Here is a 23,651-nt window from a genome sequence, read left to right as displayed (position 1 = left end):
GATTTAAAATGTCCTCAGAGGAAAAGTTACTGAGTTTCTTTTTAGAAAAGAGAACGTTGTTAGCTGTGATCTTTTCCAGACTAGATTCTTTTAACTGGAAACATTAGAAATTACAAAAGAAACTGCAGAAACTAACCCTAACCCTAACCCAGCAAGTAAAGCCAGATTACTCTTCTCTTCTTTGCTGACTGACTGTTCACTGTGAATGGCTTCACAACTGGCCAACAGCCACCTCCAGCTCAACATCAGAAAGACCAAGGTGGACTTCAGAAGGAGTAGGAAGCCCCTAAACCCTGTCGCCATCCAGGAGGAGGAGGTACAGATAGTGAACTGTTATCGGTTCCTAGGAGTGCAGCTCAACAACAAACTGGACTGGTCCGACAAAACTGAGGCCCTCTACAGGAAAGGATAGAGCAGGCTGTTCTTCAGTCAGTCTTGACCAAACACACCCCCAGGTCTGCACCATAAACTGTACATCTCACATCAACATCAACAGAAATATTAAAGGCTTTGCATTTATCAAGTGTCCTTTTCGATTTGTTATTCTTCAGTCCATGTAAAGTGTACATATTGTGTCCCATTTCTATTTTGAATTTCTTTGTTTGGTTTCTTCTTCACTCTTTTGCATATGAACATAACATTGTCCACATAGAATAAACAAGTTCAAAATAAAAAGTATCTTTTCCTCAATATCCTTATTTTCATAAAAAATATGTCCTTTTTCTCTAGGCAAATCATTGCTCCATATAACTTACCAGAAAAATACTCAATATTCAGCCAGAATACTTTTATATATATATTAATACAACAAATGACAAATTGTTTCAAAGTCTGTCCCATTAATTGTACATCTCATCAAGGTTGATGTTAAACCTTCATAATACTTGCTAAATAAATAAAATAAAGTGAATAACTTTAAATGACACTTCTTTGGTTTTGTTGCTGACACAATACCCATTTCAAATTCCAAACTAACATCAGCTTTGTAACATCAACAGTCAATAGATTCCATACTTTTTGAGGAATTCTGTGTATGTAAGTTTGTATGTTGGATGTAATTCTTGATCCATTTTACCTTGAATATTGTATTGGATGTTCCAAAATCAAGCATATTCAGACTGCCATGATTGTTACATAAGATATTCAGTTTTAAGTAATGGGGTTTGTTTTTCCAAATACAACTGGAATGTTCAACCTGCTTTATTACTGATTTTGAAACATCCAATACCATTGCAGAGTAAATCAAACATGACAGGCCCCGACAGTTGTTGTCCAGCGGCTCTGGCAGGTCACATGGAATATCCTGGCTCTGAGAGTGCTGCTGACCTGTTTGTTGTGGATAGACAGAAGGCAACTCAGAGTGGGTTGACCTTGGGCCGCTGATATCGGGACTGCAGCACATTAGGGCGGGGGGCAGATGGGAAATGGAGGGAGTAGTGAAGATTCCCCATTACTAGTCCCCCTATTCTGTTTGGATGTAGGCCATCAGGTTTGAAAAGGTTTCTGCGTCCCCAGAACAGACTGAAATGATCAATAAAGATCAGTCCTTTAGAACTGCCTGATGTGGAAAGCCATGAGTTCAGTGCTAGGAGTCTGTTGTTGATAAATGACTGAATCTTTAGTTGGCCAAGTCTGTCAAACAATTTCATAAAGTCTTGCTTTAGCAGCTCTGACCACTCTCTGTGAGTATCATTTGTCCCCACATGAACAATCATTTGATTTATTCTTGGATGATCACACAATATCATTGATGTCACTGACCATTGCGCCTGGGAAACATGTTTTCAACATCTTATCACCATAGGTGTCATTTACACTGGGGACGCTGGGGACATGTCCCCACCACTTTTTGAAATGGCAGATTTTGTCCTCATCACTTTTTAAAAGCATAATTTGTTAAAAATTTTCTGAAAAATAGCTTGCACTTAGAAATGTAAACTAACAAATGAGAACGCTTTGGGAAAGGTTTATTTGCACAATAAGAAAACATACAATGCAATGTAAATATAGAAGAAACAAATGCGCATTGTCCAAAAAAAGTAACAGAAGCTAAAACAAAAAACAAAAACCCTAGCCTACTGATTCTAAAATGACCTAAAAACGTGCATGCATCGATCAGTAACTTTAACAAATACTTGACATGGTGTTGCAGCTGTGGATGTGATGCATATGGATGACTTTACTTGTGCGGTCAACGTTGTTGTGTGTTTTATGCTGAGTATCGACTCTGTAGTAGCCTAGGCTATGCCCTTTTGGTGCACCGTTATGCAATTTTTTTCTTGCCATAATTATCTACTCTGACCTCATACCAATCCCCCAATTACATTGCCTAAAATCGCAGAAGACCGTTTAAAAAATGTTTTTTCATCTGAGCCCTTATGTCCCCACCACTTTTCAACACAAAGTGACGCCCTTGCTTATCACTAATGTCTCTGATAGCGGAGTCTCTCATGATAACAGTGGATGGCTCGCTCGCTTGATCTGATGGAGGGCCACGGCTTAGTCCTTTGACTCAATCTGGGGACAGAATTACATTTACATTACATTTACTAAACAGACATCAACATCTGACACAGTTCTAAAGACACCAATGTAGCTCAATTAGACAGTTCTCAGTCAGTCTGTCTTACCTGTTGCTGTTCAAACTCAAGTCTCTGGTGTTCCCACTCCATTCAGTGTTTCCTTGCAAGTGGAATATGAATCTCAATAAATAAGTGAAATCATTTAATGACTTACATGAACCAACCTTTGTCACCCAGGTACAGTACATGTAAGTGATTGTACTGGGTGTCAGTTACACACAAAAATGATAGACATACCTCTTCAGGAACCATTGGTATTGTTCTTCCTATAAAACAACATCAATGAAAAATATTATCTTATGGGATTTGGCAGAAAGCACTATCATCTGTCTACAACATGATAATGTTTTTATTTTGAAGGGCTAAATGCTAATCTTACCTGTGCATTGTTTTCATCTCTTCTTTATCAGACATATTAATGCAACTGTTACAATCAACAGAAGAAGCCCCACAACACTGATGATTATGATTATTGTCTTGTCTAAACTTTGTTCTCCACATTCAGAATCAGTTGAATTAGTTCCTGGTCTTATCTGCTGAAGATTCATAGATTCACACCTAGAATAATGGAGGGAAAACCGTTGCTGGAACATGTATCGATGCCATGAATTTACTGCAGTGGTAAGAAACCAAATCTGATCATGACTGCTCTTGCAGTTGTTCTTACTTTGTGTGTGGTTGGCAGGATGTAAATGTTCCATTTGAATATGTTTCACCAGTGCAGTCAATGCACACAGTGTCTGTGGTTGCAGTTCCTGTACAAATATACATACAGAGATATATTGACACCAGTTAAGTGCAAATAATATGAATAATCCAACGTTTTGTCAAAATTAAGTTGTATGCTCAAGTGTTAGCATGGAGCACCAGAGCCAACAATCTACCAGAGGCACATGGATGATTTTGACATTGATGTTCTCATCACTTAATGGCTAAGTTGACCAATGGGACAATCTCCCAAACTCTTGGTGTATTCGTTTAAGACCTAATCTATCTCTATAATATTTAAGTCAGTATGAAAAGACCAACCTGTTTGGCTGATATATTGACCAGGTTTACAGCTCCTGTGTGTCTTTGCTGCAGCACAGCCGTCCTCTTTAGGGTCAGTACAGTAGTGTCCCTCAAGTGGCTCACAAACTGCATTCGATGTTGTTGTACACAGCCTCTTCACCTTCAAACCAACACCTGTCACCACATTGAGCTGAGGTTACATGTGGGGTACAACGCTTCTCTGCTGCAGAATCTACTAGAATGTAGCAACATGCAAAAAAAATGTCCAACTTTACAAGCCATCCTGAAATCTGAAATGATATCCTATTTCATTTCATTATAGCACAAAATGACCATAATATCTGCAGGGGGTTGATAGGGTTGTTGATCAATACCAAAGACTTCATTACTTGGCCAGGTGCTGAGATTTCTGGCTTCCAAAACCCACTGTAATTTCAAGACCCCCCCCCAGAAAAGTCATTTTTCATTTCATTGTGATTTTAAGGGGATGGGAGGGGTGGGGTGGGGTATGGAGGTTGGGGGCTATGCCACATACTTGTGTAGGACAAGATAAGTTCTATTGATGTTGCTACAATTCCAACTGGTTGCCAATAAATAAAATTAAGGAAAAATGCTTATTCCCATTGATCTGGCAGTTTGAGTTAGTCCAGTTTTGAAGTACATTTTAGTCTAGGAAGAGGCTTAATATCGGTCTGTGAAACCAGCCTGTAGAAATGTACCTGCATCACAGTTTGCACATGTAAAGCATTCTGTACGTCCATTAAGCTTATCGAGGAAGGTTCCCTCAGTGCAGGGCAGGCAGGAGGTACTTTTGTACTCGGTGCAATCTTTATAAACTCGGTTTCCTGTTGAATACAAAATCAAAATTCGGTACAGTTTATTAGCTTACTTTCTAGAACTACCCTTTAAGTCAGTGGTCTCCCAATACTGTGCCATGGAGGGCTGAGAGGATGCAGAGCTTTTTCTCAATGTGCGTGGCTTTGCATAATATCAAACCGCTGAAGCGCGATTCCAAAACAGAAGAACGAAAAGATGAAGGAAGGAGAAAGATCCCAGAAGCTTACTTGGCAACCGAGGATGTATCGGATGTACTTGACCGATGACAATTGAAAACACCAAGATTCATTGTGAGAACGACGCATCACGTCCGAGCAGCGCTGTAGTCTACAGTAGAGCCGGTTAACAGCTGGGAAAATTAACAGCTGTGTGTCTTAATTGATCAAACATACAACATGAAGCACACAGCCCATCTCAATCTGTAAGGAAGCTTCTCTGTGCTTACTTTCAGAAGATTGTTCTCTCCAAGAAGGATTTGATAATCAGAACAGGTTCTCAATAAAACCAAACACTACAACATGCGATTTCACTCATTAGCACACCTTCAACCAGAGAAAAGAAAAGAATCAGTGAAATTGCTTGCAGACTCTCAGCTCTCAATAGCACATGGTTGGAGACCCCTCTTAAAGCTGCAATAAGCGATTTTTTCACCACTAGAGGGTGACACAAACCGCAACACATTTATAAATAAAGCACAGCAAAACTACTGGACAAATCGTGCATAAAAGCTAATAGCTAAACTAAACGTACCTACAGAGAAGTGTTGCCAGTTACCAGTCTCACTTTGCCAGATTTTCCTCCCGCTGAAGGTTACATGTCCCACAATGACAAGTGAAGAGGTAGGTGGCAAGTTTACTAGTTTATCAAGTTTTACTTGCTCGCTTCATCGATTTGGCCATTTTTCAGGGATGGGAGAAGGTGAACACCGCTTTTAAACAGCAAAGGAGGAGAAAAGCTAGTTTAAAAAAAAAAATTCAAAGCTACTGAATGGGTCGGGAGGAGCTACGAGCCGGTCCGGATTTTGACAACAAGCCTTAGAAAAGAGGTGACAACAGCAACACAGCTGCCTGCTATGTAGATATTGGTTTACATCATTACCTCTTAATGAAATCTCCACCTAGCACACATTAGTTTCAGGTTTGGTTATAGTGTCTGAAATTGCTTAGTGCAGGTTTAAATAAAAATGTACATTTCGCTATGGTAGAACATTTCCACTTTTTTTCTCTACAGAAGTTCATGAACAAGCCAGCAGGTGGTGTAGTGAGTAGGGAGACTGTTCTTCAACTGGATGACCTGGGATGGCAAGTATCCACCCTGCTCAAGTATCAGCCTGACTGCTCCTGTACTCCAATCAGGGATGGGTAATAAAAAGATTCAATACTCTACCACAGTGAAAGATTCCTTTAATGTTCAGTTGGATCTTACCTGGGGGACACATAGGACAGCATTCCTGCCCTATTTCGTACTTTGCATGAGGACAAGTGAGGGCATCTCCAATGAAGACATTCATCAGAAATATCTATGAACAGAGAAAAAATGATAGTTAGACTAGGTTTTCTCTCAAAACAGCCTGGTTCAAGTATACTAACCAAATTCAAGGCTAGAAACTGCTATTTGAGTGTGTGTGTGCAGGGCCGCCGGAAGTAGCCTATTTAAGAAAAATCTCCACCATCCCTAAACGCACGGTCTAATGGTCTAAAAAACGCAATGGTCTAATGGCACGGGCAGACAGATTTTCTAACAGAATGGCCGAACCAATTAAAACCTTGATTTCAGCTGCTGGGGCAGGACATTTTCCCAAATCAGCCATAGGCGGCGCCAGGGAGGGGCTTGGGGGTGCTGTAGCTACCCCTAGGATAGCCATAGCACCCCACTAGCACCCCCAAGAAATTTCTGTGGTTTATTTAGAAATTTTAATTTTTAATGTGTGAATACTATAATTTATAATTTGAAAAATGAATAAATACATTAATAAAACAAACCGATTATTTTTAGACTAAAAAACATAAAGCCAGCACAGGTGATCTGATTCGGCCAATGGGCGCAGCACGCATTGAACTTTTGACCTTCCACTTCCTGTTAGCCAGAGGCCAGAGCACAATTTTTTGTAGCATTAGCTAAGTTACCATGGACCGTTTTTTACTCCATAAACGTCCACGTATGGAGACTCAATCAAAACCTGGAAAGGAGAGTGACTGTGAACCTAATACAGGTGATAATAGGTCTCATGAAGCTGTAGACACAACGCTAGTCACTGACCAGGACCAAGAAAAGCCGGAGGATGGAGATGAGGAAGGGGGCCTGCACCTGCCTGCGATATTTTGGTTTACCAGAAAATGTAAGACTCTTAGTTGCACTGTAACATTAAATTACACATAATGGTAAGCGCATTATTTTTGTCTTTCCTCTGTTGCCTATTATGAATTTAATGCATTTGGTGGTTGAGGCACAAATTCTGACTCCTTATAGTTATCTCTATGTGATGCTCATTCACATAACATTAGGTCTATGGAGGAACGGAATACTGTTGATTCATTAGTCGAGGTGTTGGTAACTGACAGCATGAGTTTGTGATCTCAGGATCTGAGACTGAAATGTGCACAAACCTGTTTCTGTTGCTCGCTGCTTATGTGCAAGCCGTGTCCATGGCATAATTGTGTGAAATCTTATATTCAGAGAGGTGTGTTTACGTAGGCAGGCTTGTGAACCTTACATCTATATCCAATAAGCTGAATATCTCACCTTGTGTTTAACACAGAATGACATTGTAGCCTAACTGTCGCGGAGCGGGTACGGCGTATATGCGCACTGCGCGTGTGTGTGCATGTGTCGGGGGTGTTGCAGTAGAAATTAAACTGTGGCGACCGGCACATTGATGGGAAACACTAAATTTCAGAGCACCCTCGCTGAAAAGTTGAGCAACCCCATAGCACCAGCAAAAGAAAATGTCTGGCGCCGCCACTGAAGTCAGCACCGCTAAACTCAGCTGCTAAACTCAACCTGCTGACTGATCTGTCGAGGGCAAATGTGCTATTATCCTATCTTTTGAATGGCTTTAACAGGGAGGCAACATGTGTACCTCCAGTAGCCTACTGAAAACTGTTAAACCATGTTAGTTCCAGGTGTTTCTCTCAACATGGGCTACAGGAGACTTGACTCTTTGATCCGCAGTAGATGGTGTTCAGTCTCCTACTGGTAAAGAAATGAACAGCTTCATTTGGTGACCTTTAGTACCATTAGCTCTCATATAAACAAAGCACAATAATGTCAAGACAGCTCCTGTAAAAGAGCATTTGATGTTGCCAGTTCCTCTCTCTTTTGCGGCAATTCATCAGCTGTGTTGTTTATTTACTATAGAGAGCTAGTAAAATAATAATTAAAAAAAATCATCCTCAATTTCGTTCTGAATATTCAGCACCATTGTAGTGTGAATGCTTGAGTAGCAATGTATCATTATAGTTTATAGTTATCTTCTTTATAGTTATCGCTATATGTGTGAATGAGCCTTAAGTAGTCTATTCCGCAACATGATTTTAGAAGGGGCAGGTTCACCCCTTGGCCACCAAATAACCTTCTCACCCTGAAGTTACAGAGGAAGTATCATCAAATCATCAAATTTCGCCCCACCATTTTTGGAGGTGTGGTGCCACCTCTGTGTGTGTGTGTGTGTGTGTGTGTGTGAGAGAGAGTGACTGAGTTAGAGACAGACAGAGAGAGAGAGAGAAAGAGCAGAGTATATTTGCTGACATATCAATGATTACTGTTATTTGAATTTGTTTGATGTTGACTTTGCTTTGGTAATCTGTACTTTTGCATTTCATGCCAATAAAGCAGCTTCAATTAAATTGAAAGAGAGAGAGAGAGAGGTTGAGAGGCAGGTAAATTGTTGTTACCAATAGTGCAATCATCAAAGGTTTTCTTCTCAGAGGCATTTCTTAAACAGTTTTCATGAAATCCAAACACCATCTGGAGAAAAAAACAAAACAGAAACACATCCACATAGCAATTCCACTGAGTGTAGTTTGCATTTGTCTTTCACTTTCACATAGAAACTTAATACACCACTACAAAGAAAAACTATAGCAATCAAATAATACATTTTAGAGGGATACAATCAAAATATCACAGCAACACTATAAGTCCACATAGGAATATTATAGTGATACCATAGGAGATGAAAATAAATTCCATAAAATAGGATAAGTTCATTGTAAACTCACCACTGAGCACCACAGACATATATTGTCATTCCTTATAGGAATATTATGGGAATATTACAGTAATTGCTCAGTAAGGGAATAAATTATGTAAAATATATAAACAGCTACATGTACAGTTAAATTTAATTAGAAGTACAACAGCTAGGCATACGTCAACACCTATGATCTGTCCCTGAAGGTTGATGAAATAAATTAGATCAGGGTCCAAATGTTTTCATGTCAGAGACCCCTCATATGGAAACATCTGAGACCAAAGACCCCCACTTAAAGGAATAGTTCAGTCAAAAATGACAATTCAGTCATTATTCACTCACCCCCATGCCAGCTGAAACTCTGGTGAAGTTTGTTAGTCCATACAACGTTCCCGGAGCTTCCCAGCACGACTCTGCCTTCTCCGACCGATCTTTAGAGTTACAAACAAGTGAAGCATCATCCAAGTCTTCTGACACCATACGATTGCTCTGTGAGTGGGAAAAAACACAATTTTATCCATTATTTTATGAAAATCGAGTCTTTCAGTTGAGTCTTGCATTGTATTTAGCTTCCGCAATACCAAACCTCATGAGATGGAGGTCGCGCACCATTGCACACATGCATATTTTCATTAATTGAATACAATTTTTTTTTTACATTATATTTATCGATTTTGGCATACAGTCATAAAAACATCGACATTTACAAACCATTATATAGCCATTTATATTGTATAAGTTTTGTTCATTGTATATTGTATTGATAGTCTGTTTGTGCTTTTAAACAAGCATTTTCCTACTCATCCTCTGTAATATCTACTTTTAGGTCATCTCTCCAAGCATTGAGTCTTGAGTGTGAATTGTCCTTTGATTTAGACCGGAGCATAATCTAAATTACTGACAATTGGCCTTGAATATCCATAAAACGTAGAGTGGTCCTCTCTATAGCTGAGGAGTGGGTCTGTGATGTTATGAAGCTCCTTAACTGTAGCTATTTAAAGAAGTGGTTTCTAGGGATGACGTATCTACGAACCAGCTGATCAAAGGTCATTAGTTTTCCCTCTGTATAATAATGAATCAAATGTAGTTTTTTTCCACTCGGAGCAATCGTACGGCGCTGGGATGGTTTTCTGGGAAATGGTTTTGAAATCACTAATTGAAGTAGAAGTAGATAAGGCAGGTTGAGGGAAAGTGTGTTCACCAAAATGGTAAATTTCAACACTTGCAATGCACTGAACATCACAGAATGATGATGTATCAGTGTAAGAGTATAGGAGGGTTGATTTTTGCCGGGCCTCTGGGACCGGCCTAGAAGAGTGAAAGTAGCTGACTGACTGACTGACCGTCTGACTGACTGACGACCCATTGTTGAAAGTCGCGTGAGAAGAGTCAAGACCTACACAGTTATGGTGGTATACATGATGTTGCATTGTTTCCACAGCGTCGTCATTTCACATGAGGGATGGGCGTGTCCCTCTGTCTACACACTTAACTACAGGCCAACAAATAAGCACTTCCTTGCTGCACCTGATTGGACGAATGCTGTCACTCACTGGGCCGTCTGCCCCTGGATTTCAAACTGGAAAAACATGGCGGCTCATTTGGAAACTTTCTCTTATATTATGAAAATGGTTCACCGAAATGTGTTTCTGAAAACATTTGAGGCGAGAAATCAGCCATGAAGTTGCTGAAGTTGTCTTCATTTTACATTGACAACGGTTAGTTTAAAAGTTTGTACACAAGTTTCGGGAGTTTCCAGAGGCGGCGAGTCGCGCTGGATGCCCCTGATTTGCATAAAGTAACCTCAGCAATATGCAAATGTGGAGCGGCCACGCACCGTCTCTTGAAACGCACCTCGGTGCTACCAGAATCAAATCATATTGGATTTATTTTCAGTGCTGGTGAGTTTGTTCCTTACACTCTCCTGTAGACTGACTTGGTGGAATGCCACTAGAATGTTTTAGAATGTTTAAAGCCATTTTTCTCACTTTTTACTTTTAGACACATAACAGATTCAAAAACTCAAAATCAACATATCACAAATTAAACATGTCAAATTTTCACCATGTGAAGGGTTTTTGCAGGCCACCACACTTATAGTGCATCACTACAATGCAGAGGGAAATACAGCACATGTATTATACTAGGGTGTGAAAGCCAAGAGGAGGCCCGGCTTGCTCTAGGTCTACCTAGTCTTGTTCCTTTAAATAAAACTCCAAGGCAATTAGAAAAACACTGACAGCTCCCATGTCTATGCTTTGTGACAAGTCAAATCTGTTGTGCATGATGTCACTGATGTGAGGCATCACAAGGTTATTGGGATATTGCAAAGAAAGTCATAAACTAGTACAAGATGAAATTATTTCCAGTCTGAAATGAAATAGCTACTTAACCTCTTTTCAACAGCAAACGGAATTGATCATTGGTTGTTGTTATGTTCATGTTTTGTGCATGGTTCTCTTCAATAATCACTCCAGGTTTTGGAATGAAGAGTGTACTTATTTTGCTGTATGGATTTTCTGAAGTGAAAATGACATATCTTTTATATCTACAATTGCATTTTGACTAGTCAGAATGATAATTCAAGATATCTCCAAAATAAGATGTCTAGTCAAACTTCCTGTCAAGATATCCATAACCTGTTTGTAGATATCTTAAAAGGACTTTTAACTAGTAAGAACTCAAATTTGAGATATCTCACAGGCTCTGACTTGCGGACAGGACGGACCTCATATTTCAGAGTAAAAGCCTTAGTGTTTGTCCGTTTTAAACGACATCTTTCTTCCTGTCCGAGAGTCTGGCAGAGACGAGGGAGGCAGAAATCTGTCAGCTCGTAGGTTTGAATAGGAAAGCTACGTTATTAAGTTCTTTAAGCGTCACGGCTTGCTTTTTAACGTAGCCTACATGTAGCCTACTAAAAGCTGTGGTCTGTAACCTTGATGCCACACGAACAGACTTGAACCTTGAGCGACATTTTTCACGCAGTTTGCTACTCGCTGTTTTTTTTTTTTTTTTTTGGGGGGGGGGGGTTGTCTTTTTTTTGAAACTAACATTTGAAATTATTTGTCCACAAATTGTATTTATCATCATTTTTACACATTCAGATACATTCATGGAAAATGTTTTCTCATGTTCACAAATGGTGATATACAACTACAAGTCTCAAATAATTTCACAAGCTCTGAATCTTTTATACAAGCTCAAAATCGACCCTTTATTGAGCCCATAGTGAACAAGCCAGCGCAAATATCTGACACGCACCTTTCCCACAGAACAGGCTACACGACCTGAGAGAGAGAGAGCTGCAATAACGTCTTCACACGTTGCGACTTCACTAACATGTTCAACGGCGCTATAACGACGATGCTTTACCACCGTCGAACATGAATTTCATTCGCTTATTTTCTATTAAAGTAGGCTATAAAATTTACGTTAGTATAGGCTACTCACCCCCAGTGGCTTTAGGACGAAGAGAGTTACTTTCATTTTGCGTCGTGGTGGTTCAGGATCAGGAGCTGGACTTTCTACCCACAGTATAAAAGCCCATCAAAGTGTTTATGTAGCTACACTTAGTTCTAGCACAAAATATGAATGCCATAGCCTATACACGGGGATTAAATTGATCTGGAACCCTCGGTTGAAAAAAAAAAAAAGTTTTATCAACACGTTACAGAAATATAACGTCCCTCTATAGCCAGCCAGTCGTTCCCCTATATCTACATTCTACCATGGCGGTCCGGCACAGTCAGATCATGACATGACCCGCTGTGCTAAAAACATTTTCAAAATATTTTTTCTTCTGTGTGGCAGCGGGCGGTTGGCAGCGCGCGCCCACACAGGCGGGCTTCATAAGGAGAGCAACAGCGTCGAGCCTTATTTATATATATATTTTTTTCATGTCTGTGCAGAAACAATGCTGACGCCAGCCGGCCATCTCTTCAATCTCTCTCTTTTTCTCTTCCTTCTCAAGGAGTAGTAGTATATTAAGAGGTAATACACACATACAACCATAAGTTACAAACATACAGGCTACATAATAGGACTCATTAACTAGGCTATAAATAACTCTTATCTGTAGCATACAGTATGCACGGGATTCTCTGCTGGAACTTGAGTCATTGTACAGATGGGAAGATATGGGAATCAGTAGTACAGAAAAAATAAATAAATAGCCAATATACAGGTCTAGAGAATATTGCACCAGAGAATCCCAGCATATAAATAGGTATAAATAGACAGAACAGAGTATTTAAGTGAGTATTTAAAAACGGACTATATGACAGTAGGCATGATGCTGGATACCAGCAGTGCTCTTGTGTGGCAGTGGTGTGTGCATTTCTATCTATCTATCTATCTATCTATCTATCTATCTATCTATCTATCTATCTAGCTATATGTGTCTGCCTATTTATCTGTCTGTGTCAGCCCAAATATTTACTAGACACCTAATCATCAGCGCACATGTATTAATCATCATCAACAACAACAACAGCAAAGACATTGCTAGGTTGATCATAAATATAGGCCTATATATGCTTCTGGGGTGCAAATATGACTGTCTACAGTGTATGTCCGCTATGTATTTCTGTTAAATGTATTTTGAGTCTGAATGATATTTCCTAGCAGCAATTTCTGACTTGGTAACATTGGTTTTTGAAGTCAAACTTCTTTTTAAAAGTCGCAAAAATTTATATAATATTGGGGGGATTACTCTGTCCAAAGCTCATGGTTCATGGATGAACCTTCTTCCTCAGCCTACACTGGTTTGTGCATTTTTAGTGGATCCAATTCCAACAAATTTGACTCTTGCAACACTGCTTCTCTGAGATACTCGAATTAAAACAGGCACTCCCTACATATCATAATCCCTTATTGCTGTTATGTTGAGGCCTAAAAGAAAGAAAAACTTCCTGTGGAGGATACACCTGCATCCTCCGCTGAAGGAGACAGCAACAACCCCCAACATCGCTCTGCCTTGTTATTATTTCCCACCAAAATCCCTTGACTACCCTTGGCTGTATTTATGACTTTTGGTGTTGGAAGCAGGAGCTTACAAGGAGCACTGAAGGCAGTCACAACGGACCCAAATCTGAGAATATTTTTATTGCTAGATATGATTTTGTCCAGGATCCCATGACTATCTGCATTGTAGGTAGAGAGAAAACAGAGAAACTATGATCAAAATCTTTTCTTCTACATACTCTAATTGTGTTAACTTCTTGTAAATGAAAGAATGGTGAACAATTCATCAATATGCTGAGGACCCCCTGGAACACCCTCACGGACCCCTGGTGGTCCCCGGACCCCACATTGAGAACCACTGGTGTACCCACTTTCCCTCAACCTGCCTTGTCTACTTCTAGTTCAGTTAATGATTTCCTACACTTCCCAGAATGCCTTTTGATAACCAGTTCCCCTGACCCCATTTTTCTTTGTATATATTGTAGTTGACCTTAGCATAAGTCATCCAGCAATATGGTTGTGCAATATGCTTTTTATGTTTTTGTGTAAGAATGCCTCAAGTTTTTAATAGAATTACTGACTATTTCACAGAGCACTGGTATCCTGCAGTTTGTGTTACATTGTAATGTTATGGTTACTGAAACTGACTGAATATGGCACAGCCCCACCTAGAATATTTTTCACCAGCCGTCACTGGTCACAAGAGAGGGTAGGCTTGAGAGCGGTTGTGACTTTCCACCTTTGTCTTGTTCCACAGTCAGTCTTCGGTCGGATCATTGCTTTCTGTCACACGTGTCAGTTTATGTGTGAAGAGCTCTCGTTTTTGGTTTCCTGTGTCACCTGCAACCTGCTACATTAAACACCCAGTCTTGGGGTTTGATCACCACTTCCCCCGCTGTTCTGGATTCGGGTCCTGTATTGCCTGTATTGCCTGTATTACCAGCTGGGCATGCAGGGCTCATGCTCATGCCCAGAACCACCAGGGGCCCCAAAAGATTCTGACTCCCGCGTCCGTGTTCAATGGATTTCTAGGCCCCAAGAACACCTATTGTATGTTTATGAGTAATGCATTTAGTGACTATCATCCAACTAAGATACAGAACAGTAATTATATACTGGTGGGCAGGGACAGAGCTAGGAATTCTGGGCTCCTTGAAAGAACATTGAAAGAATTGCCTTATCAATGCCATAGAGATTGAATAGTAATAATGTAGATTGAAAAGGCCACAGTTTTGAGTGCAATCAAGCTCTCAAAACATGAAGACATGTCCAACATTGAACAAGTCAACCAAAACAGTAACTTTCACACTGACCAAAGAAAACAGTAAGAGCAGCTATCAACACTGCTATGAGCCAAGGTTATTATCGTTAACCGAAACAAAAAAACTAAATAACGAAAACTCGGTGTGAGAAAACATTTTCGTCAACTGAAATAAAAATAAAAACGAGGCTTTACAAAAAAACGATAACTGACTGAAACTGTATTGTGTGTTTACAAAACTAACTAAAATAAACTAAAATTATAGAGAAAATGTCTTTAGTTTTCGTCTTTGTCAATTTATTTCATACATAATAATTTTTAACTTTTGAATCTAACCCCTGACAAATCCCCCATATTACAAAAAAGGACTAAAACTAACACTGTAACTAATAAAAACTAAACTAAACTAGCAAATCTGCTTTAAAAACTAATTAAAACTAAACTGAAATTGAAAACAAGTCAAAACGAAATAAAAATAAAAACTAATGAAAAATGCAAAACTATAATAACCTTGCTGTGAGCCTCTGTGTTTTATGGATCTTTGGTTGATAGTATAAAATATGTATAGGCTACTGTAGATAATTTGCTTATTTTACTTTTGTTTGTGGGCAGCATGGGGCCTTTTGTTTTACTATGTATTATACTGGAAGAACGGGTTATACACAATAGAACAGACATAATCAAACCTTTTCCATAAATTTCAACATTTAACAGTTTTTTGGTCCTTCATTCCCACCACCTGTCACCTTGCCTCCTTAAAGCCACAACCTGCAATCCAAAGGTAAACAAAGGGAAGCCCCACCACCTAAAACTAAGGCTTGACTTCGGGTTGGACAAATGTTATCACTTTCAAACTGAATGAAGCAGCTCTAGATAGAAGAAATGGCAGTTTGTAAAAGCTAAAAATTAGTTTCAGATTACTTTGAACCTGTAAAAGGTTTCTGTTTGTATTGTTTGTGAACTAGATAATATCTTGAATTACGGTGTGTCCGTGTGTACTGGGGGGTAAGGGGGCCCAATAGGACCCGTGTGCCCGGGGGCCCTGTAGTTGGTTAATCCGGCCCTGCCCCTTGCTGTGTCTAGTTGGAGCCTTCAAGATCTCCAAGAAAAGCAGCTAGTAGCATTACCAGTATAATAGCCTACAGTGTTTCATTACATACATACATACATACATACATATTAGAGGTGGGGACTTGATGCATGAAGAGAAGACTTGAGATTTGACTTGACTTGGGTTCTGGTGACTTGGGACTTGACTCTGACTTGTACTCTGATGACTTGAAAAGGTTTCTAAAGTCTTGACTTGAGATCTTGTGTTTGTGTAAATGACTTGGACTGAAAGTGATGAGATTTGTTCCAGCAGACGACTGAATTTTAGTTCTGTTTTCTGAATTTGTACGGAAGCCGAGAACGGCTGTGCTTACAATTATTTTTTAATGCTGTTATCTCGAGATTTATTTATCTCGTGATCTCGAGAAAACGAGTTTTGTTATCTCGAGATAACGAGATAATCAACCCGTTATCACGAGAAAACAAAATGTCGTTTCCTCCTATTGCTTATAATGTTTATCAGAGATCAGGAGTGCCATGCCAGCATGCATAGGGCGTCTTGACAACTGTAGCAACTGATTTTTAAGCTGGAAATGTAACTGCAGCAAACAAAACTACACATTTATGCTTCCTGTTCAGTTATGAATCCTCCCCGACAGTCATGACAGTGATCTTGAAGGCTGAAATCAGTGTGATCAAATGAACCAGACACGCTTTCGAGTTCTCCATATTATCCCGTGATCTCGAGAAAACAAAAGTCGTTTTCTCATGATAAATTATCTTGTTATCTCGAGAAAACGACTTTTGTTTTCTCGAGATAACGAGATAATTAACTCGTTATCTCGAGAAAACAAGCTTTGTTATCTCGAGATAACGAGATAATTAACTCGTGGTCTCGACATAACGGCATTAAAAAAAATAATTGCAAGCACGACCGTTCTCGGCTTCTGTAGAATTTGTATGGAATGATTGAATTTATTGAAGTTGAAACTGATTCTAGAAATCAAACTCATGATGCTCTTACCAAGTTTTTATCATATTAAAACCATATTGCATTGAAAAGTCCTAGATATTTAGTTTTCTTTAAGATATTAAATTGATGCTGGACTTGATTTGTTCTGACTTGATTTGCTGTTCTACATTTAGACTTGAGACTTGACATTAATGACATGGACTTGATTTGGATTTGACTTGGTAACCTAGATTTAGACTTGGGACTTGACTTGAGACTTGTGCCTCAAGACTTGAGACTGACTTGGGACTCCAGTGAAGCTGACTTGGTCACACCTCTGATACATATACATACATACATTACATACATACATATTTTCCATCTCGTATAGACATGAGGACCAGCTCAGATTATTAAAAGTGAACCCCTATCACCACACAATATTCTCCTTCTTCACAATGGCATCTGGACTTCATTCTGACTTTTCAAATGGGGTTTAAATTTGAAGACTAAAACTTTAATAGTAACCCATAATGTGCCTTACTTTCATGCAAGAGAAGGGAGTTACTCTCCCAGGAACCATCTTAACAATCTTATATTTTGTTCACTACAATGTTTTTTGATATGTTCTGATGAATTTGAGAGAAGTAGATGGCATTAAAGACATCAAGCAAATGACTTTGGCTGCTATTTAATTATTAGAGCTCTCCATTGATCTTTCAATCTACTGGAGTTACTTGGAAGTCCAGAAGCTTTCTTAATTCAGTTAGTCTTAATTTAGCATTCTGACTACAGACATGTAGGTACAATCCCTCAGCCGTCCTGAAAACTACAGTTCCCTATGTAAAGAACTACAACTGTTTCCTGTGGTAACCCCACTGAACACCCAAAACCGTGCCCTGATAGGCTGTGAGTCATTTCACACCTAGGTGTGAAATCACCTTCCTTAAAAACCAAGTGCTGCCATTGTTACTCCTCTTTGCTCTCTTACTGTCTTACTGCTCTCACTCTCTTACCCTCAAGCCCTTGGGGGCTCCCCTCTGTCCCTCAAGCTCTCTTGAGCTTCCTCCTGGTGGCTGCACAGAAGGACTGGTGTCCCTTCTCCTGCAGGCCCAAGGCCTGTACTGTCTCCTGCCTCCTCTCCAAGACGGAGTGAATCCGCGCAGCCTACCCTCTCTTCCCTGCAGAAGCAAACTGCAGACGTGAAAGGAACTTTCCTCTGCTAAGAGAGCAGAGTGACCAGAACCAGGACCGAACCAGAGGCCGACACCAGAAGCCTATGACGGTCTGAGGAACGCACACAACTCTCTTCCTTTTCTTCCACATGCAACAGATGTGGCCAACAGAGAGAAACACCGCTGGATCACCGACTCAGACATCAGGACAACAGAGCAGAGAGAGTTTTGAAACCGCAAGCTTTGAACCGCTCACAACGCGACAAACAAAGGACTCCAAGTAAGACTGTAACAACTGGGCATATAGCATAGCAACAGCATTAGGAAAATAACATATATATTTTCAATGAAGTGAATGTAAACTGTTTACTAATGTTGAATTGCTGATATGTATTGTATTTACAAACTGTTAGTCTGTTAACACCAAATAGCCATCCCATATGTTAGATAGTTAAAATACACACAAACTTAGGGTTTGCATGTATTTTAACTAACATGATCTAACTTCATGATCTCATAACACCAAAGAATATATCGTTATTCTACTTTCTCATAGTCTATTGTTAGATAAAATCCCTGAATTCTCATTCAACTTAGTTTACCAACTTCACCAGGCCTACACAGCTTTCCCTCCATCTAGGCTTATGGTTTATGACCCTTTGTTCCCCTCTATCAAAGGGCCAGTATCTGGTCATGCGGCCAGCATGCTCATACATACCCTATAGTTAAGGACCCATGCACACTCACACACACCCCCATACCCACACACTTGTAAATAATTTGTATTAGTTTGTGTTACTTTTAATCAATAAATTGTGTGTTGATACAAAAAGTGCTGTTAAAGTCCTCACTTTATCCTTCAACCCTTAGTTAAATTACCAATATTATTAATTTAGTGTTAACTGAAGGTATATTATTGTATTTTAATTGAGATGAACTATTAATATTGAAATTTCAACAATAATTATTCAATTGTTAGTTGATATTTCAAATTGATGGTTAACTTTATGAGACTGATATGAGACTGATTTTTAGACATTTATCTTATCGTTCGTGCCACCTTATGAAAAGTTATAACTCTTCATGATCAGTGTCACTGTGTGAAAAGACTCATATTCCTTACATAAATATTAGGACATTCCCTACAGACATCTGTACATGTATCTTACACAGGAGCTGAATGATGTCAGGAGTGAGAGATTCCATCAATTTTCACCACACGACCCCCACAATGTAGGGGGACAGTTTGAAGAGTATCACTCTTACTCAGTTCTCAGAGTGTGAGAAAAGTCAGAAACATTGATTCAAAAATCATTCTGTTTTTCGATGTAAATTATAATAGTACATTTGAAAAAGTGTTGTTAACCCATAAGTTACATAAAAGCAAATCAAATTTTGCTTGTTGTAAATAATATATCTGGTTATAAAGCTGTTAGTAGGAGTGTATTTCTAACACATTTTGCTACTTGCTCTCTCTTAATGGAGGATATTCCACTTGAGAAAACTAAGTAGGAGAATTTAGGTCTCTAAAAATAGACAATATGAATCATTCTATTATTCTTCCACCACTATGCAAGTGAAAGTTTAAACCTCTGCTATTGTCCCACTCAAAACCATGAACACTGAACATGAAGTTATACAGTTACAATACCAATTTCATTACGTTAGTCATTACTGAGTACCAGATATAAATAATTTGTGCAAGAGTATAATTTTAATTTTCACACCCTCCCTCTGGATTTAGATAGAATATAATAGAGATACAACTCACTCTTTTCTCAATGTGCTCATGGGCCTCAGACAGAGTTGAAAACATTTATGAAGCCAGAAGAAGTAGTTCCAGACCTCAGCTTAAAAATAGCTGATAAAGAGGGAAGGAAGGAGAAATAACCCACTACAATACAGAAGCAAGTCATGCATAAGGTCACTTTAACTTTTAATACCCAGTGGAAATCTATCTTCTTGAAACAGCAGTTTGTGTAACTAGTAACTAGACACCTAAGCAATGATTTCATCCCCATGATCTACCTTTTCCCTTAGGCCTGCATTTCCCACAAGGCTACAGATTTCACATTGCATTAAAATTACAAGAACAGACATGTACACCAGTCATGCCAATACAATTACAGTGAGCTGTTTCTTGACTAAGGTATTGACTAACATTAAGCTAATCATTAACCTGTACCTGCACATACAGCACTTACACTTGGTTCAGACTCATGTGGGTTTTCAAAGGCTCAGACCAATATGCTTGGATTGAAGCTGTTATTTATTTTGTGCCAATATTCAATAGTCAATATTTGATGTTACAATCCTTTGTCCCTTAATCCAAGGTGAGTATTCCTACAGAATATCTTTACATTTGACCGTTTTCATGCCAAAACATCCCGCTGGCTGTTAAAAAAAGGCCAATATCAGCAAACCAATAATATATCGGTCTAAACCTAATACAGGCTACTATGTCATTTTGTGTGTCTTAGCTATAGATGTGTAACTTCTTTTGAGTGGGGGACGGGACGTTTTTCTCTGTTGCAGCCCCACTTTGTGGTTTAGGTTGGTAAGACACACAAAAATCTTGCCTAGTGCAGCTTTAAACCTAATGAAATATTGAAATAGCCTACAGGAATATGTCCTAACATTGTGTACCTTCTGTATACACTACATTCTCACAACAACTCAGCTGCCTTGATGTGGCTCAATAGACTGGTCATAGTCAAATGGTCAAACTTGGGTTTATAAAATGCACCTTGTTCCTGGATCTGTTATCAGTCCCATGTGAGTCATTTATCTGATGAGCTCTCTCTCTGTCTCTCTGTCTCTCTCTCTCTCACACACACACACACACACACACACACACACACACACACACACACACACAGTAGTTGGGTTTTGACAGTTCAGTGGGACAGTCCCTTGCAAGAAGTATTTCAGGTCTCAGCAGATCTTTGTAACACTTAAAAAAGGAATGTCAGCAACTCTTCACTCAGCATATGACTCTTCCACTGTCTACTTCTGTTTTCAATTCTTGTTTATGTGAAATGTAGCCCAATGCAGAAGTTGGTCACAGTGGTTTCAAGCCACAGTACAGCAGTAGTGTGACTGCTTTGTTTGAACTAAACAGCATCTATTTTTAAAGCAAATGCTGATGATATCAGTTAGTGTACAAAGCCTAAGCCTGATCATGTGCCACTGCCAATTTCCATGTAAAAAAAAAAAATTAAATACGTTTTCTAATTTGCATGCTGTATTCTCTATAATTGATCACACAGTGAAAGAAAAACCTTCTTGCAGTGAAAACAAAAATTAGGGAACTGGCTGGGTGTTTCCGGCTGAGCTGGTCACTGAGTCATCTGATCGTCTCCATTTGAATGGTCACATTTTTGTATCACATATTCATATGATATGAATGTGTCTTAGATATTTGTTTAAAAGTTTTAGATTCACTGCCAGATTAGCAATAATAATCTATGTTACTCAGACAACAAACTTTCCACCCTGCCAAGAATGAAATTCTGGGGGAAACAAATGGCCAAAATAAAGATATTTAATACTGGCACAAAATATCAGCAGCTTTGCTTAAAAAATATTAGTAATGGCCTTCAAAAACCCAAATCGGTCAAACCCTAAACAGGAAAAAAAACCCAGATTCCATGTTGTTTTTCCATGTTTAGAGAGGCAGGAGATGATCAGATCTGTGCCACAAAGGCAAACAATTCAATTCTCAGCCAAACGTCAGATTCAATGTTAATGTAAATATAGTCTGTAACACCAACAACAGCTTCTCCTGAGTCTCTTTCCTCCTGAGTCTCTTTCTCTTTCTGTTTCCTGGGACCAGAGTGGGACAGAAGGGGGGGAAGCAGAGCCAGATCCAGTGCTGGAGGCCTTGCTGGGTGGGTTGGGAGGCACCCTTGGGCCCCAAGGTGGCCAGAGGGTGACAGAGTTCAGGAGAGCAGGGAGATTATTGCTGCCCATGTCTGTGTTCTGCTTATGTCCGTCTGTGTTCTACTTTTACAGTAATTGATATGACTTACTACATGATTATTGTTTTAAACTTGTTTTGGATTTAGGCTGCCAACTTCTCACCTGGCCAGGGACTACAGATGAAAACTAGCCTCCTGGCTAATTCTGGCATACTTACAGTATTGTTTATTAATATGCACTGTCCCTGAGAAATAAACTGAATAAATGAAAATGAAATGAAATGTGGTCAGTACCACTGTCCTGTAGCTCTGGACCTGCCAGTTCATGAAGATGTTGTTCACTGCTGCCCCCTCATGGACAATTAAACCTATGACACTGAAAACAGGGGCCATATTCACAAATTCACTTCTAGTATTAAGAGTTGGTCGTAGCAGTGAAATTCAAAGAAAATTCTTAGAATTATGTTTTTTGAAGAATTATATAAAACTCTAAATACGCTCTACCTGTCATATGTATATTTCAGTTCTAAATGTACCGGTACTGTCAATCTTAATTATTTGAATTACTGAAGGGATCCTATTATTTTTATTTTGTCTTTTCTTTTTTCTTTTTTTTCTCCTTTTCTTTTTTTGAGAAAAAAAGTTTGTCCTGCGAGTTTGTGGCTACATGCTACCGATTATCCTCCAACCCAGACAAACATTTTCACTGGATTAGCGTCTCCAGATCAGCTCATCGTATCACCTGCTGCCCACGAAGTTCCCTGATTCACAGCGTAATCCTGCCGGGGATCTTTCCGTCCCGGTGTGGTCAGCCCCGCTAGGCTCGGATCGCTCTTCTCCGCTATCCACCACCGCACCAGGCTGACCTCCATTCTCCGAGCAGGATCGTAACGCCGGGTTCAGACCGCAAGCGTAAGCGCGCAAAGCGCAGCCAGTTTCCTTTCGGCGCCCATGTTAACCGATTTGACCGCTCAGACCGTGCGCGCCGCGCCGCGCCTCGGCCGGCTCGCGATCTGGAGCGCCAGTTTTGGCGTCTGGTCTATTTTCTCCGCGAGCCGCGGCGCGCATTTCACAGGAAAACACCATAGAAAACACTATAGATGGTCATATCTCCCTATCTACATATATCCCTGTCTATTTTACCAGGGTCTTCACTGTTGTTGTTGATGAATCCATCTGCACTGATGCAAGTTTTAAATGCAACACATTGTAGGATGATGATCTATCTGGTTTTGAATTATCACTTGTCTTTTGAAAATTGCGTCTGTTATTGAGTTACCACAAAAGTAAACAAGGATACATGTTTAGGTTTGTTTATTTATAGGCTACTTAATTTATTTAGGCCTATATGTCATTATTTAAAGAGACAGAGATAGAGAGAGGGGGAGAGAGAGATATCTAGGTCCCCTAGGCTTTCCTAATTATTGCCTGATCACAAGTCACGACTCTTGCTGAGAAAACAAATAAACGTGACATATTATTGAATTATAATTATTGATGCATTAATGTGTAAGCATCACTTTAATGTTGCAGCTGGAAAAGGTGGGACTGATTTCCACTACTTTATATACTGCTGGGTATCTTACAGTAATCTATAACAATACATCACAATTTATTAATTTATTATATTTTGTATTAATAATCTGAATATGCAAAGTAACTTAAGTTATCAAATAAAGGTAGTGGAGTAAAAAGTACAATATTTCCCT

At 39.4% G+C, this 23,651-nt stretch overlaps 1 protein-coding gene across 4 annotated transcripts; it reads right to left on the bottom strand.

Annotated features, from left to right (window-relative positions):
• Positions 1–1,980: 1,980 nt before the first annotated feature.
• Positions 1,981–19,910, bottom strand: LOC139658168 (tumor necrosis factor receptor superfamily member 14-like). 4 transcript variants are annotated; one of them, XM_071536226.1, is made up of 11 exons: positions 19,794–19,910; positions 8,965–9,111; positions 8,324–8,396; positions 5,856–5,949; positions 4,313–4,438; positions 3,612–3,767; positions 3,250–3,337; positions 2,962–3,140; positions 2,820–2,848; positions 2,631–2,682; positions 1,981–2,517 (listed from the first exon to the last, which is right to left on the bottom strand). In XM_071536226.1, exons 3-8 carry the CDS (start codon positions 8,360–8,362, stop codon positions 2,975–2,977), a joined length of 669 nt encoding a protein of 222 aa, XP_071392327.1. In that variant the 5' UTR covers positions 8,363–8,396; positions 8,965–9,111; positions 19,794–19,910; the 3' UTR covers positions 1,981–2,517; positions 2,631–2,682; positions 2,820–2,848; positions 2,962–2,974. The 4 variants fall into 4 exon arrangements, with proteins under 4 accessions (XP_071392327.1, XP_071392318.1, XP_071392344.1 ...); XM_071536217.1 differs by lacking the exon at positions 19,794–19,910 and adding an exon at positions 12,073–12,384; XM_071536243.1 differs by lacking the exons at positions 2,962–3,140; positions 19,794–19,910 and adding an exon at positions 12,073–12,384.
• Between the last annotated feature and the right edge of the window lie 3,741 nt (positions 19,911–23,651).

This window comes from Centroberyx affinis, unplaced genomic scaffold (assembly GCF_046629955.1).
Source record: "Centroberyx affinis isolate AG114_WGS23_722 - 3 ecotype Tasmania unplaced genomic scaffold, CSIRO-AGI_Caff_v1 ptg000185l_1, whole genome shotgun sequence".
NCBI classification, from domain to species: domain Eukaryota; kingdom Metazoa; phylum Chordata; class Actinopteri; order Beryciformes; family Berycidae; genus Centroberyx; species Centroberyx affinis.
Note: the sequence above shows the minus strand (reverse complement) of the source record. Positions and strands in the feature narration are given on the sequence as shown.